The 17063-nt window shown below is 53.1% G+C and overlaps 1 protein-coding gene across 12 annotated transcripts in view; it reads right to left on the bottom strand.

Annotated features, from left to right (window-relative positions):
• Window positions 1-17063, bottom strand: part of TBC1D22A (TBC1 domain family member 22A) — a 541067-nt gene that overhangs the window by 352169 nt on the left and 171835 nt on the right. For all 12 annotated transcript variants that reach the window (XR_010835979.1, XM_059081667.2, XM_067010451.1 and 9 more), the window contains exon 10: window positions 13044-13119. Coding sequence is in view for 11 of the 12 variants with exons in the window: in XM_059081667.2 (XP_058937650.1) it covers window positions 13044-13119 (76 nt within the window). In the remaining variant the exon portion in view is untranslated. The remainder of the gene's footprint in view (window positions 1-13043; window positions 13120-17063) is intronic.

Raw genomic sequence — 17063 nt, 5'->3', positions numbered from 1 at the left:
GCCCGCCAGAACCACAGCCTGAGGTATGGGGGGCCCAGAGGGCCCGTCTCAGGTCCGCCCTCACAGAAGCAGCACGTGCCTCCTCTGCCTTCTTGGAAGGGCTTATTACTGTGGAAAGGAGTCTGACCCCCGTGCAAAAATCTGTCCTCCTTCCACCAGGCCCGCGTGGAAAAGCCCGGCTGCCGGGGCGGCCTCCGTCCTGATTTCAGAGGGACGTCGGTTCTTTACAGTAAGGGAGATAAAGCCACCCACACTTTCTCCAGCAACTTGTAACCATGAACAAAAATGGCTTCGGGGAATCATTTCAAAACCAGACTTGATGGCCTACATTCAAAACCAAGACAACTTTTTCTTCTTAAGGTCAAGAAGAATCGCTTTATTGGGAAGTCTCTCCTTACAATTTAATTAACTCGTCTCGGTTTGGCAATAAACCTCGAATGTCAAGCTCGGGTGGAAGGCCACAAAGATAGCATCACTGAGGAGAAGAGCAGCTAGTTCACTGCTCGGGAGGCCTCGCGAGCTGGCCTTTCCTTACCCTCTGGGGGGTCATCACCGCTTGCCAGGTACAAAGGCCCCCGGCTCGAGCAGCCGATGGTGAACCAGTGATCCCCACGACGCCTTCCGTGCCGGCACCTCCGGGTGGTTCCAGGAAGAAGGGCCGGCCAAGTCACAGGTGCAGCATCTCTCACACAAGCACCAACCCGCCTCCTCGTCCCGCGAGGGGCCGGCCCCGCCCCGGCCCACCTTCACCCACTTCCTGGGGCCGTAAAGTGGGCTGGGTGGTGGTGGCCCGGCCATCTCGAGGGCCCCGCCTGTGACCGGGGAGTCTTTTACCATCCGGTGCTAAGTGCGGGCCTGGAAGGAAGAACTCCTGGAGCAACTGTTAACCTTCTGTCTGCTCGTACAGGACAGAACGTCCTCAATGGTCAAAGCCAACGACGCCTCAGCTCCGGGCCTTAAAAACCCCGCTCTGTCCCGGGGGTCATCTCAGTGCAGTCCCACCTGCCGGCCGCCAGCCCCAAGACCCTCCCGGGACCCTGCCAGCCCTGACATGGGAGGACAGTTGTCCCTTGATGTTAAGAAAACAGATCCCTCTCCACCTGCTTGGGGGGAGCACCTGAAAACAAGCTTAAGTTGGGAGGAAAACACAAAGGGCTGGGAGACAGGGAGGCCTAGAAAGGATGGAGCAGGGAACCAGAGAGGGTCAAGCGGGGTCCCCGGTGGCAGGGCCCAGCCCAACTCCCCCCACACACCACTCAGGCCTGGAGGCGGCTACAGGCCTGAGCCCAGGTCCTAGGACGACGGTGGGGAGGCCTCTGGGGCCGGGCTCCTGCAGCAAAGGCTGGCAGGGGCAGGGACAGAGGGCGGAGGGCGGGGCCGTCCAGCACGGCACAGGGTCGCTGAGCCCTGGGACCCCTGAGCCACTGACCCTTCACGTCGGGCCGGCACAGCCCCTCCCGCACGGCGGAGCCGAGTCCTTCCGAGCTCTCTGGCAGGCATCGCCCCTCCCCCCGGTGACGGGACACCCCTGGGGGGGGTGGGAAATGTCTGTGAAGACGGTCACTTGGGATCAAGATTCTTGCACAGAGAAAGCACCGTCTCTACAGCAGCACAGAGGTCAGTCAGCGGGAGAGGCCAGCAAGTCCGAGAGGCCCTCGGGTCCCAGTGAGGAAGGCCCAGCTCGGCCAGCGGCGGGGTTGGCGGGGGAGGGTGGGAGTGGGGGCTCACTTGGAGGCCAGAAGTTCTCAGACGGCCATGAGGGGGTCGGCTCTCGGCGACTCGGCCAGGAACTGCTCGTCCGTCCTGCATATGCAACATTCTTCTGTCCCTTCTGCACGTGATGTGGCCGCAGCCGGGGCTGCACTGGCGCGTATTACGAGCTTTCCCAGGCCTCCGACCACCCATCCTACGGACTGCAGGGCAAGAGGAGGGGGACCTGCGAGTCCCGGGCAAAACAAAAGCCTCCAAGGAAAGCCACGTGGTGCAACAAACATCTAGAGACTAGAATAACCAACACGGAAGCTGCTCTAACACCCGCCCAAACCTGCACTTTGTACACGGGGAGCTTCATCTGCAAACTCGACGGAAGCAACTCGAAGCCCCGGACGCTGAGGGCACCCCCCGCGCAGCAAACACCTGACCGTTAAGCCACCAACAGGCACGGAGCACGCCCTGCGCACACACGGCGCCGTGCCGGACGCTGGGACGCGGGGGCGGAGACGCGGGCACCCGCTCAAAGCCAAGGGGAAGGGACCGCCGCTCTTTATTCAAAGAAGACAACCTCGACTTTCTGGCCTCCGCCCCCCGCACAGGCCGGCGCAGCGGGTGAGGCTGCAGAAGGCGCGAGGTGCTGCCCGGAGCCCCCAGGGGGGCGGGGCACGGGGGGCCTGGTGGTAGGCATGGCCACGGGGCTGCCCCACGCTGCCGCTCCCCAAGGAGACCTGGGGCGCGGGCGGGGACGAGGATGGCTCAGAGTCCGAGGGTCCCACCGGGTCCCCCGCACGGCTGGGAGACAGCTCCGTGGGCTCTCCCACGTGCAGCACCAACGCAGGACGGGCAGAGCTGGAGCCACATGGAGATCACCCGGCCTGAGGGGAGACCGAGGCCACAGAAGGGGCAGGGCTCTCACAACGGGGAGGGCCACGCCCCGCTTCGCAGGGCCGCTGAGAAAAACCAGCGCAGCGATACAGAGCAAGAGCCGAGAACAGTGCCTTGTACGCTGCAGGCACCTACTGGATGCCAGCTGCCGTGATTATCGTCATTGTTATTATCAGCAGCGGCAGCAACCAAGTTCAGAGTCAGCGACGGAGGCTGAACTAGAACCCAGGGGTTTATTCGTAATACGTTATGTTTCAGAGTACAGGAAACCTCCTCTCCTTCTCTGATGTTTTTGGCCCGAGTAATAGGTCCCCTCCTCCCCAAAATGCAACCAAACGGCCCTGTGGGTTTTCAGCTGAAGGCACATTAAATCAACCGGGCGCGCCCTGGGAGAGTGAGAACCCACGGGCCGCCTGCTGTCCAAAGGTCTCAGGCAGGCACCGCGTGGAGCCGCCGGAATAAGGACGCCGGCTGGCCGCGGGGGAAAAGCCCCGGCCCGAGACAGGGCGACGGGCTGGTGAGGGACACACAGAGGAGTCGCCGCGGCCACGTGACTTCCCGTGCCTGACAGCACGGCCGTCACGCGTGCGCTCGGCCTGTCACCAGGGCCGCGCGTCTCAAAGGAAACGTCGCCATCCTTCCCGGCTCCCATCAGCCACTCCGGAGCCTAATGAAGACGCAAAGCAGGGGAGGGGAGCTTGTTATTTCTCACTGCCACGCACTGAATATTCCATGGGCCAGGGCCGCTCCACTGATTTATCCTCTGCTCTCCGACGGCCTACATTGTAGCTAGCGGTAATAAAAATATTTTCACTTGGATGGTAATAAAGCTGAATCTAGTTTACTAGCTGTAACTGTAACTGAATTCTATCTTGAAAGAATAAGTCAATTTTAACCTTACAGTGTAGTCGAGACAGCTTTCAGAGAAATTTCATTAAAATCGCATTTAACCTAAATTTAAAAACACAGGGAAGGGAAAATGTACACGCAGATTAAGCCTTTAACACACCGAGATAAAACTACTCTCCAGGAGAGCATTCGGGCATTTTTTTCCCGAAGGGAGAGAGTGTAAATTGTAATAATAATGACAGCGGGCACTCCCCCTGGCCCCCCTGGGTTGGGCCAGTATCGGCCACGCTAACGGGCGTCCGGGGTGGACAGAGGCGCCTGCCCAGGGAGCAGAGGCCCCAGACTAACCCCACCAAAGGAGTGCTAACCCAGCCACCGCTAGCCGCCTGCTACGCAGTTGATAAAAATGATGGTGAGATAATACAGGTAACAAAGTTGGCTGGGCTCGTGACGGGCCAGGCACCGTCCTAAGCATCTTACCTGCGCTGACTCTCAGTCCCGGGCAAACCACGGCCACCGCGGGGCCATCACTCGCCACCCACAGCCACCGCTGGAGCAACAGAACCAGAATCTGAACGCACGCCGGCCTCCGGAGTCTTGCCAACTGTGCCGAGCAGTGGATCAGGGTATGCCAGAAAGGTTCCAGAATGGTTTCCAAGGAGCCCAAAGCAGAGCCCACCTTCTTTCCTCGGCTCCTCCACCTGCCTCCCGTGTCGGCTCATGGGTCAGCAGCCCCTGTCACCAGGGGACCGAAACCCGGGCATCTAATTTCCTTCTAACCCCCTAGTGGGAGGTCAACCTGTCCCTCAGGTTCCCACCAACTTACATGTCCCCAGCTTGTCACTGCTCTTTAGCACCCAGGACGATCCCCACAAGGGAAGGGTTTCCACGGCCTCACAGGAAGGACGGGAAACACGGGAGCATGGGGCCGGGGGGGCGGGCAGGCTGCCAGCTACATACAGGCCTGCAGACCGCACACCTGCCCCCACCCCACCCAGTGCACCACAGACGCCCTGCGGAGTGATGGACACACGATCCGGGCCCCCAGCAGCTCTGTCACAATGGACTGGCCATTTACCACTGCAACAAAAAGAATAAAATACCTAGGAATAAACCTGCCTAAGGAGGAGAAAGACTTGTACTCAGAAAACTATAAAACACTGATAAAAGAAATCAAAGATGACACAAACAGATGGAGAAATATACCATATTCTTGGATTGGAAGAATCAATACTGTGAAAATGACTATACTACCCAAAGCAATCTACAGGTTCAATGCAATCCCTATCAAACTACCAATGGCATTCTTCACAGAATTAGAACAAAAAATTTTACAATTCGTATGGAAACACAAAAGACCTCAAATAGCCAAAGCAATCTTGAGAAAGAAAAACGGAGCTGGAGGAATCAGGCTCCCTGACTTCAAACTACACCACAAAGCTAGAGTAATCAAGACAGTATGGTACTGGCACAAAAACAGAAATATAGATTAATGGTACAGGATAGAATGCCCAGAGATAAACTCATGCACATATGGGCACCTAATTTACAACAAAGGAAGCCAGAACATACAATGGAGAAAAGACATCCTCTTCAATAAGTGGTGCTGGGAAATCTAGACACCTACATGTAAAAGAATGAAATTAGAACACTACCTAACACCATACACAAAAATAAACTTCAAACGGATTGAAGACCAAACACTATCAAACTCTTAGAGGAAAAACGCCCTTTGACATAAACCACAGCAAGATCTTTTGTGACCCACCTCCTAGAGCAATGGAAATGAAAACAAAAATAAACAAATGGGACTTAATTAAACTTAAAAGCTTTTGCACAGCAAAGGAAACCATAAACAAGGTGAAAAGACAACCCTCAGAATGGAAGAAAATATTTGCAAATGAAACAACAAAGGGTTAATCTCCAAAATATACAAACAGCTCATGTAGCTCAATATCAAAACAACAAACAATCCAGTTAAAAAATGGGTGGAAGACCTAAATAGACATTTCACCAAGGAAGACATACAGATGGCCAAGAGGCACATGAAAAGATGCTCAACATCACTAATCATTAGAGAAATGCAAATCAAAACTACAATGAGGTATCACCTCACACCAGTCAGAATGGCCATTATCAAAAAATCTAGAAACAATAAATGCTGGAAAGGGTGTGGTGAAAAGGGAACCCTCCTGCACTGTTGGTGGGAATGTAAATTGATACAGTCACTGTGGAAAACAGTATGGAGGTTCCTTGAAAAATGAAAAACAGAACTACCGTATGACCCAGCAATCCCACTCCTGGGCATATACCCAGAGAAAACCATAATTCAAAAAGATACAGGCACCCTGGTGTTCATTGCAGCACTATTTACAATAGCCAGGACATGGAAGCAACCTAAGTGTCCATCGACAGATGAATGGGTAATGAAGATGTGGCACATATATACAATGGAATATTACTCAGCCACAAAAAGAAACGAAATTGAGGTATTTGTAGTGAGGTGGATGGACCTAGAGTCTGTCATACAGAGTGAAGTAAGTCAGAAAGAGAAAAACAAATACTGTATGCTAACACATATATATGGAATCTAAAAAAAAAAACAATTGGTACTGATGAACCTAGTTGCAGGGCAGGAATAAAGAGGTAGACATAGAAAACGGACTTGAGGACATGGGCTGGGAGGGCGAAGCTGGGGCGAAGTGAGGGTAGCATTGACATATACACACGACCGAATGTAAAACAGTTGGCTGGTGGGGAGCAGCAGCATAGCACAGGGAGATCGGCTCGGTGCTTTGCAATGACCTAGAGCGGTGGGATAGGGAGGCTGGGAGGGAGGCTCAAGAGGGAGGGGATATGGGGACATGTGTATGCATACGGCTGATTCACTTTGTTGTGTAACGTCAACTAACACAGTACTGTGAAGCAATTATACTCCAACAACGATCTATTTTAAAAAGAAACAAACTGAAATAGGTTCTCACAGTGTTTTCAATCAAAAGATAGCAAAAATATTCCATTTAAATTATCTTATGTCACAAAAGATGCATGAGCATAGAATCCAAAGTGAGGCTGCCCCACAGGGGGCCCAGCCCCCAGATTCAGTCACAGGGGCTCTGACTGCAGCCTCTCGAAGAGCCCAAGGGCTGAACCTGGGGGCAACTAGGGATCATGCAACCTCAAAGATTGACATCAGATGTAACAGACCTAAGGACAACAAAGGTACAAGGTGTATCACTCGGATACACAGCAAAAATGTGAAATTTCACTTTCAAATATGCGTAAACGTTGCAGGTGTAATCTGGAGTGAAAATCTCCTCCAGCACCTTGTACGCTGAAATTCTATCAGCCCTTGGTGTGCTAACGTATATTTATTATCGAAGCGGTAAATTACTCGATGACTGGTGTGCACTGTTAATCTTATGTACAAGAATTGTTTCATAAGTAGGGGACAGACTGATGTTAACAGAAATGCTGAGAGCACCTGCTCTTCCCTCTGAACTCTCTATGCCCCACCCGTTACTCTGTCCCCAGTCTCGCTCGGGGCCGGGCTCGCCCGGTCCGGGCAGGAGGGCCCTTTCCTTTCCTCCTGACTTTTGTTGCAGCACGTGACTTGGTTTGGCCGATGAAATGCAGCCGAGCACCGGGGACCACTTTCTTTGGGAAGCACGAAGAGCCTGTGAACAATCGCCAAAGTTTTTCCCTCCATCACAAGAACTGGGCCAGCAAACTCCTGAAGGCGGCTGCTCCGTCAGCCCGAGTCCCCAGGTGAGGACAACACAGACCAGAGCCCTGGGCAAAGGACGTGCCATGTGAGTGAGGAGCAGACGTGTGTTGCTGGAGCTGCTGAGGTTTGCAGGCTGTCTGCTGGGGCTTAGGGTTAGGCTTAGGGTCAGGTCTGTTTGACCAGCAACAGTGGTACCTGGCTTCTGCCCAACGGCGACTTTTACCCTCATCACTCAGAGTTCAGCCCACACGCGCCTCCGACGCACTCCTGGCGCCAGGCCGTGTGCTCGGACACTGCACGAGAGGGCTCAGCCCGAACCCACCCCAAAGCCACAGAGGACACAGCCTGTGCGCTCAGGCAAGGGGCGGTGGCAGCACACAGAGGAGAGGGAACTGGTGCTGATGGGAGAGGGAAGGGAAGGCGGGGAGGCAGCAGCAACGCAGAGGGAGTCAGGGGCACCGCAGGACAGGAACGCGGGAAACAGGTCAGAGTGAAACGGCACAGCACCCGGTGCGAAAGCCATCCACGGACATCAGCGTCCGGCTGCGCACGGCAGGCAGACCTGCTCGCCCAGGGCGCCCGCGTACCCCTCTGCTTACGGGTCCCCTCCAGGGTCTGCGGGCACAGGGAACAGGCACCGCAGGCCCCACGCGCCCACCGCTGCCCCAGCGTGGGTGAGCAGAAGCCAAGGACGTGGCGAAGACCCTATAGTGCTTGCGGGCTGCAGCCAGCAAGACCGACCAGCCAGTCCTTGTCTGTTGGAGGCCCTGAAGCTTGGACACAAACGACCACACGGCGGTGCACGGCATCGCGGAAGCGCTGGCGCCGCCCGGCGCTCCTCTGGACGGGAGCTCTGTGCACAGCCTCTCCCAGAAAAGTCTGGGCGTCGCGCAAGGCAGCCCCAGAAGAGCGGAGGGCCGGGGAGCACATCCAACACCGAGGGCTCAAGCTATTCCTCCCCAAGAGGGAAGAAGAAACTACATTTGACAAGAGATTGAGAAATCAATGCTTTTTAAAAAAGGGTCTGAGGCTGCTTTTTGGACGAATGAGAGCTACATGAATGCTGACTCCAGACCACCCCCTTCCCCAAGGCCACACGCTGGCCTTCGTCAGATAAGCTCTGTCTCACCCGATTATCAGCAGCTGCTGCCCCTGGTCTCCCAGACTCAATCCCTCCACCTGCCCACCCGCGGCCGGAGCGCCCCGAAGAAACACCAGACGTCCCTCAGCTGGGCTACAAGGTGGCCTGCTGGAGGCCGACCGGCCTATGGCAGTAACACATTTGCACAAGAAGCGGCTTGCTCTGCTCCGGGGCCAGAATAAGGCACAGTTGGACAGAAACAAGAAATCCCTAGCCAAGCCCTCGCCCAAAAAATGTGACCTGAGAATTCACCTTGTAGAGGTAGGTAACTGTTAGAAATGGGTTCTGCTAAGGTCGTAGCAGACACTCATCCAGAATTCCCAAATCCTTTCCAATTTCCCAAGAGCCAGTGCCTTGATCTCCCAGACCTCAGACCCAGTCTCAGGATTTTCCCATTCTCGGCGGGATTTCGTCTTCCTGTGGTGATTTCATCTGGTTCTATTCCTAAGCTGCCCATATACCCACTCCTTTTCCCAATGACCACCTGACTCTCCCGAGGCTGGACAGGGTGCTGACCTGCCGATTTCCAAGGGCTCTGAAGTTCACAGTAATTGTGGTCCCCTGCTTATGCTGCAAGGGTAGGTGTGTGTGCTTCGTCTGCTTTCCTTCTCGATTACACAGCTTCTTGGAGGCAGTGAGAAACACTTCAGATTTAGGTGGCCTCTTGGACTTTCAAATTCATTCTTGAAGGGTATTTCTGTTGGAGGTCGACACTACGGTGACAGTTATCATTCTTCCTGCACGTTGAACATACCTTCTTGTCCTTTTGTTGAGAAGACAGTTCTCAGACAGCCATCCTTAGAAAGTAATCTCTTACTCTTGCTGCCTTAAGAATTACTCTTCAGTTGAATTTTACTATGATGTGTTTACATACAGTTTTCTCTTTATTCTCCTGAAGAGTCAATGGCCTCTTCAATCTGTGAATTGGTTTATTTCAGTACTTTTGGAAAACAATGAATCATTCTCTCTTCAGATTCTTACTCACTCTCCCTCCTCTCCTTCTATGACTCCAAATAAGTACATATGAGGCTCTCTAACCATACCTTCTATATCGCTTACTTTCTATATTTTGCATATTCTTATCTCTCCATGTTTTGTTTTGGCTATTTTCTTCCAACCCATCTTCCAGTTAACTAACTTTCTCTATAGCTATGTCTAATTTGTTAAATCTGCCCACTGACTTTTTAATTTGGTTATTGTATTCTTTAAATCTTTTATGTAAAATCATATAGTTTCCCACTACCATGGCAAACATTCTCAAGATTCTGTTTTTTATATTTCTTCATACATAGTAAGGAGAATAGTTTCATGGTCTATGTGTAAGAATTACAGAAACTTAACATCTTGTGGGCCTGTTTCTGTTATCTGTTGTTTCTGTTTGTTCTCACTTAAGAAGTCTTGAATGTGTGTGTATCTCTATGTGTAGATCATTTTATATGGGAAAAAAAAAAAGCAGAAACAATTTGAGGAACAACTTTCTGGTAACCTCCTCCAGAAAAGATTTTTTTTTTTTTTTTTGCTTCTCCCAAGCACTCTACGCCAGTAGAGAAGTGCCGTAATCAAGGTTCAAACAGCCCTGGTCCTCTCAGGTGATGTAAACCTGGCCTGCAAGACTGCACAAGGGCAGTTTCACTTCAGTTCCACCCTGACAGTTGGTCTCCTGGGTCTCAGAAAGTACCTGGGCATTTTCTGCACTCCTATCCTCAGGCAGGCTGCGGTTTGATCCTTTCCCTCCATGAAGCTATCAAGACTACAAACCACGCTGGGATTCTTTCTTCTGGATTAGCAAGAACCCTCAGAACAACAGTGGCCTTCAGGGCTGGGCTCATCTCTCTGGTTCCAGCATTCTTCCAGAACCTGGCCAGGAAGTTCTTGTCTCCCTATTAGCAGTTCAACGCTTTTATGGAATTTGTTTTCTTTTTACCTTCTTTGTTTTCTTTTTTTCTCTCTTTCATTCTTCCTCACCACCCCCCATTTGTTTGTCTGTTTGCTGGCTTTAAAAAACAATCTTATCCAGTTTTTAGGTCTCTTCGGTGAGAAATCTGGTTGGAATTACCTAGCCCACCACCACTGGCAGTGGAAGGTCCTCCTACCCTCACCTTTGACATTGCCAATTCAGTGGCTCAAGGCTCCATCTCTCATTGAGTGGGAAGTTCTGAAAGCTCTGCCCCAAAGACTACAGACTCCCCGGGGCTTCTCACTAGCCAGCTTACCTCTCTCGAGACAACTACCACCCACCGGGCGGTCTCTCAGGCTGCTGCCCATCAGCCTCCTGCTCGGCCTCCATTACGGACATGACCCTCTGTCGCCAGTCACGCCACCTTCCTGTCTAGGGAACAGACTTTTTCTAAAGATTTGGGGGTAACAGAGAGTAGGGTACCATACTACTCAAAATAGAAAACTACTTAAGAGTACTTTTCAGAAATCCTTTAGCCAGTTGTCACAGCTAGAAAATAAGACAGTGACTTTGACCCTCTCCTCGTCTTCCCCACTCCCTGCTGCCCCCCTCCCCTCGCTGCCACCCTCCTGTACCCCTGGGCCTCTGCCTTCCTCTCCCTCTCCATTCTCTTCTGACTTACAACACTACTACTGGAACTCCAAAATTCCTCTCACTTTTCCTTGTGTAGCAATTTAGCTCTTTTCTAAACTATTCCCATCTGGGTCAAGCCCATAAAACCTCAGCTTTCTTAACAACAGGTCCATGAAATTGTGTCCCTTCACCAAATTGCCAAAAAGTTCTGAAATCAATGCTGTCCTTGCCCTGAAATGCTAAAATGGGGCAGTGGTTTTTTATTTTTTTGAAAGCAGTATTTTCCTCCTACTGTATTCTGCCTTTAATAAAATCCTTGGGTCCCTGCACAGTCCCAAGACCACAGATTCTTTCTCCAGGAGGAGAATGAGAGAAGGGGGCCTGTGGACACTTCTCCCCGGGGCTGCTGAGGGGTAAGAGCCCACACTCTGTCAATTCTGATACTTCCTGCTTGAAAAGCCTGGGAACTCTTCTGAGGCCATCACGGAAGTTCTTCCAGGTTTCACTGGAAGAACAGTTACAAACAGATTACAAAGTCTAACCGATTACCGAAAAGAGCCTCCTGTGTTGTGAAGAACTGATTATTTAAACAAAACAACCACAGGATGAAAATGCCCTCCTCAGAAGCTGCAGGAACATAAAAATGGGATTTTTACTGAAAAAGCCCAGATCCGGTTAGGATTCCTCTGGTTGCTGCTGCTGCTCTTTTAAACCATCGTCCAGCAAACCTGTGATGTACTTCTTCTAAACCACAGCACCAGAGACAATCAACTCGACTCCTTCCCCGACTGCAGCCCTGGAACAAATAGGCACCATCCGCAACTTTCCAACCTCCACAAAAATACAAAATCTGCCTTCTAGGAGACACAGGAGGAAAAGAGGAACTGCTGAGGAAGTGTGATTCACAGCTCGTGCAAATTGTATTTCGAAGAACAAAATGAGGCTGGGGGAAAGGTGCGAAACTGCCAGCAGGGAAAACACCCAAGAGCATCCAACAAAGATCTCCCCACGAAGTTAAGAATACATGTACATAAATGCAGTTACATAAGCCAAAAACAGTACTCTGAATAGGTAGCTACAAAGCAGCTAAATATACTGAATCAAAGTATTAGTGGAAGAACTGTGTAGAACTTCATAATATGGAAATTAGGGAATAAGCATTAGATGCAACTGAAAATCAGATTCAGTCAAGGAACAGAATGGAGTCGATCATTTGTAAGACTCCACTTTATGATGTCATTCGATCATTTCCCAAACCAAGTGCCTTTCTTGGGAAGATGATTACCGATATACTTTCTATTGCTGAAGGTACAGCAAGGGAAAGAGACACCGGGATATGCCTGTCCTTGGAAGGCAGCCCTGGAACATGGGCGGCGTGTCTACGTTTCAGGCAAAGTTCGATTTCTCTGCAGGTTCAGTGAAGTCACCCCCCCAAGCTCACCCCGGGCTCCTGATGACACAGCCTGTGTCTCCTCTGCACATCACCACTGACCAGCCAGCTGGTGTCACAGATCCATGCCCGGTTCTGCTTGGTATCCCTCTGTTAATGCTCTGTTCATTAATTTAACAAACTATCAGGAGAGCATGCTTGGAATGGGAAGCATTATCTCTCAACTTTAATTAAACTCTGCTAGTGCAATGTGACAGCACATCATAGGGGGAATTATTTCAAGGATGAGGGTAGAAAGTATTTCAAAGCCCCCACTTAAACACGAAAGCATAATCTAAAACGGCCACGCACATACTATAATTTTTCTATAATACTAAAGATGGTATTTTCAGACTCGGCAATTAATTGGATTCCGCGGAGAAATTACACCAGCATCCTTGAGAGCAAAAAGATGTGCAGAGGCAGGAGGAGTGTGCCAGAGGACGGCCATAAACAATCCGGCTGTCATCCAGATGATGACAATCGCCGGGCTTAATAAGGAGTAAGGGCTGCCTGCTTCCAGGAGGCACTCATTACTTCCTGCAGAGTGACGGCACTGAATTCTGATTATATGGCCTTCGTAAAGGGAACGGCAGCAGCTCCTGCTCCAGCGGCGGGTGGCCTCAGAAGGACGCGGGGACGGCGCAAGCCAGGGGCCACGGGCTGGGCGAGGACGGCATCCCGCGAGCTGATGGCCGGCGAGTCCCGAGCCTCCCGCCACCTTCTCCCCCGCCCCTCAGGGAAAGGGGAGCCCCGGAAGCTGGCTTACCATCGATCCGGCTCACGAGTTCTTCCAAGATTTTCACTTTCATCTGAATCCCAGGCTGAGCAAAGGTGTAGTTGTCCTGAGGGGAAAACAACAAGGAATATCATATGCATGGAAAATGAGACCCGCTTTCCAAAGGGGAAGAAGGCAGCGGGAACAAAAGGCGAACAGTTTCACAACATAACAGAGTCACAGAGGGATCGACGCGCGAGGCATTAGGCTGCGTTACACCACCAGTGTGCAGCACGAACCGGAAGGTGAAGTCCGACACCCCCTGATGTCAGAGGGGAACACACCAATCCCAGGAATATTTAATGGGGCGTATCTATATGTAAATGCAGATATTGACATTGAAGCTGAACAAACAGCTCACTGAGGGCCAGAGTCTGCCAGAAGTTGCTCCGGCTGGCACAGGGGCAAAGAGCGCTCAGCGCTGCAGGGCAGCCGATGCGTGACAGCGACCTGGCAGTACCAGCGTCACGCCGGCCATCCCACGGCCAAGGACATGGCCACTGTGTGAGCGCAGAGTGAACGTGGGACTTCAGCCTCAGAGACCTCAGGTGAAGGCGTTCATAAACTAAGACAGGAAAACCAGGGTGGGCACTGGGCGGGGGGCAGGGGGTCTCCAGTCGGCAGACCTGGAACGAGAGCCCAGCTCTGTCACTCAGATGCTGTGTGACCTTGGCAAAGTAACACCACCCCTCTGGGCTGCAGTTCCATCATCTATAAAGTGAGAATGACAACGCGGGCCCGCAGGACTGCTCTGAGGCTTCCGGAAGCACCGGGAGCAGCAGGTGCGTGAAGGCTCAGGGACAGCAGGCCGGGCGCCCCACTGTCACCACCTGAGAGCACGAATCAGCCGGAGGACGAGGTGGCGCCCACCGTGTCCCGCCCCAGGGCGGCCCCACAGAACCGCCCTCAGGAGCCTCTGCCGGGGCTCAGGGACCATTTGCAGCATGAGGGTTTCAGCTGGGCTGCTGCAGTGATGCACTTACACGGCCTGACATGGAAGGCAGGGTAATGACCCCCCCCCAGAGATGTCCAGGGCACATTCCTGGAGCCAGGCAAGGGGGGCGAAGATTGCTAATCCAGGGACTGACCCGGGAAAAGCGTCCTGGATGGACCTGGCGGGCCCGGTGTGACCCGGGGCCCTCAAAGGTGGAGAAGGAGACAGGAGAGTCAGCTTCAGAGCTGCGAGGATGCTGGACTCGCCACCGTGGACGTGGAAGGCCGGCAAAGGCGCCACCACCCAAGCAACCCAGGCTCGAAAGAGACCAAGGGGCGAATTATTCCCTGAAGCCCCAAAAGGGATGCAGCCCTGCCCACGCCTTGATCTACACCTTGATCCAGCACCCCAGGTGCAGGGCAGCCTTCTGGCCTCCAGGACGATGAGGTAATAAATGCGTGTTGTTTCAAGCCACGACGCGCCTGGGGGTCCTTGAACTCGAGCGAGCGCGTGGGGCCTCGGGCCCTGGCGGTTCCGGGCGGCTCCTGCTGGGCCGATACCGGGAGAGGATGGCTTGTCCTCAGGGAGGCACGGGGGAGGCCCCAGGACGTGGGAACAGCACTCCCGGTGCTATACCCGCCCCAGGACCTGCGAGGGGGGCTCCAACGACACAGCCTGGGGAAGAGGAGGACCTTCACACCGGCGGCAGCTTCTGAGGCTGAGCGGTCGGACACGGAGGGCTCCGATTCCGGCACAGTCAGCACTCTCTGGGTTTAACACCCGTGCGCACACACACCCCTCCTAACTAGAGAAGGGGTGGCAGCCACGATGACACAGAACTTAAAATGCCTACAAGGCAACGAGGGTCTTTTTCCCGCAGAAACAGAAAACGAGTTAGACTCAGACCTAACTTCTCGCTGAGGTTTCTCCCAAGTCGATTTCAAGCGACAGCCTCTGGATCCAACTGTCACATCCGCGCGAGGGCCAAACCGAGGACAGCTCCGTGCGGCGCCCCGACTCAGAGCAGCCCCGAGGTCCCACGTGCGCCCCGCCCTGCGCACGGGGACGGTGCTCCTGGGCCGCCCGCCACAGGCGCCTGGCGTGATGCGTCCTCCAGACGCGGTGACAAGCTTGTGGGTTTGGCCACACTCTGAAGTCTTGTGAAGCGAGGGCTGTCACAGACCGGCGCTCAGTGCGCGGGGCCTCTGCAACCTGAAAGGCCTGTGCGTGTCCCGGTGAGACACCGGGCGCCCCTCCGGCAGAGACAGGGCAGCAGCACAAGGTAAGCACAAGTCGTGAGCTTTCATGGGCTGAGACATTAACGGGCGACGGAAATGCCGGTTTGGGAATTGAACTTCCGAGGGCTGGCCTTTAAGACAATTTCTCTCTGAAACTGGGTAACACAAGGAGTTTTATCCTCGAACTCAGGACATGCTGTGTAGTTGCAAGCTTATACACTGGCATCTCCCCTCATGGTAGAATTTCTGATGAGCCAGGTGGAACGGTCAAGCAGGACACAATTAAGGATGAGAAATAAACTAAGAGTGTTTTTGCAGCCTTAGGTAGAAGGCCTTACAGATTATCGATTAATGTTCCATTCTGACACGTTTCAAAGCCATCAGGACCAGGCTCTAACGTCCCCTCCCCGGCGTCCCAGGAGAATCCTCAAAGGAGCAGGGGGGGTTCCACTGGGGGCTGGCCTGTCCCGATGGGCTGTGGGCTCCAAGGTGGGCCATGCCCCTGGCCGAGAAGGGACCTGATGGTTACGCAAACAGCCAGATGAAGGAAACACTCTCAAACCCGGGGTCTGCTCCCAAGTGCAGGGAACTCAGCTGGTGCCTCTCCTGCACTATCTCCATCCCCAGAAATACTCACCCCAGGAAGGCAACTTCAACTGCTAAGCCTGGGAGACTAAACAGACAGTAGGTTCAGCCCTCCTTCCAGCTCTCAGAACCGGCTGCTCCTCCAAGAAGACTGCTCCCCCCCACCCCCAGAAAGCTGCTTCCTGGTACAGCTCTGATGCACGTGAGGGGGTCCTGCCCAGGCCCAGCGCTGGCTCTGACACGGTGGGTCGGCCTGAATGATCCTGGGATTCACTCAGCCAGGTTATTTGGCTCTCACACTAAGACAGGATTTCAGGCTTCTCGTTTAGAAGAAATAAAAGTTATTCTTTAGCCATCTGCCACTATTTTATTTCTCAATTTGTTCAAAACCCAGGTAGGAGATGAGTTCTCTTGAAAATCCAAATAATAAGAAAAGAATGACACCCGAGAGTCTAAAAAAAATCTGTATTCTGAAAGGACCTGAGAAGATTGACAGGTGTGGCCCTGGCATCTGGCTTTAGGCGGGGGCGGGGGGCAGAGAAGACCACCCTTCAGAAGGGGCGCAGCGTGGTTGGCTGAGGAGGGCCCGCTCGGCGGCCAGGAAGCCTTTGAAGGGCACCCCAGGGACACTGCAGAGCCAGAGGCTGAGCTGGAGGTGTGAGGGGAAAAGAATGTTCTGTGGCCTCAGGAGAGGCACGTGGCACTCAGGCCGCCCAGCAGGGCTCCACCAGCGCCCCTGATCAGACCGTGGGTTCTGCCCGCTTCAGGCAGGGGCGCCGGCCCCAGCATGCCATCCACATCCGCGCCGGCGACACACCTGGCACGGAAAACACCTGCTGAATAAGTGTATGACTAGGCAGGCAAAATAGGAAGTAAATAAGAATGCGGTATATTTACAGAAATAGTAACAGTCATAATATTAACAATACTCCATGAAAAGTAAACATGCATATCCTTCCAACTGAGATTGGATTTTGTGTCTTTAAGAAACGATAGGGGGCTTCCCTGGTGGCGCAGTGGTTGAGAATCCGCCTGCCGATGCAGGAGACACGGGTTCGTGCTCCGGTCCGGGAAGATCCCACATGCCGCGGAGCAGCTAGGCCCGTGAGCCATGGCCGCTGGGCCTGCGCGTCCGGAGCCTGTGCTCCGTGGCGGGAGAGGCCACGACAGTGAGAGGCCCGCGTACCGCAAAAAAAAAATAAAATAAAAAAAAAAGAAACGATAGAATATGTAAAACTTACGGGTCAGAGGGAA

Source organism: Kogia breviceps, chromosome 12 (genome assembly GCF_026419965.1).
Source record: "Kogia breviceps isolate mKogBre1 chromosome 12, mKogBre1 haplotype 1, whole genome shotgun sequence".
Taxonomy (NCBI): Eukaryota; Metazoa; Chordata; class Mammalia; order Artiodactyla; family Physeteridae; genus Kogia; species Kogia breviceps.
This window is presented reverse-complemented; position numbering and strand designations above follow the sequence as displayed.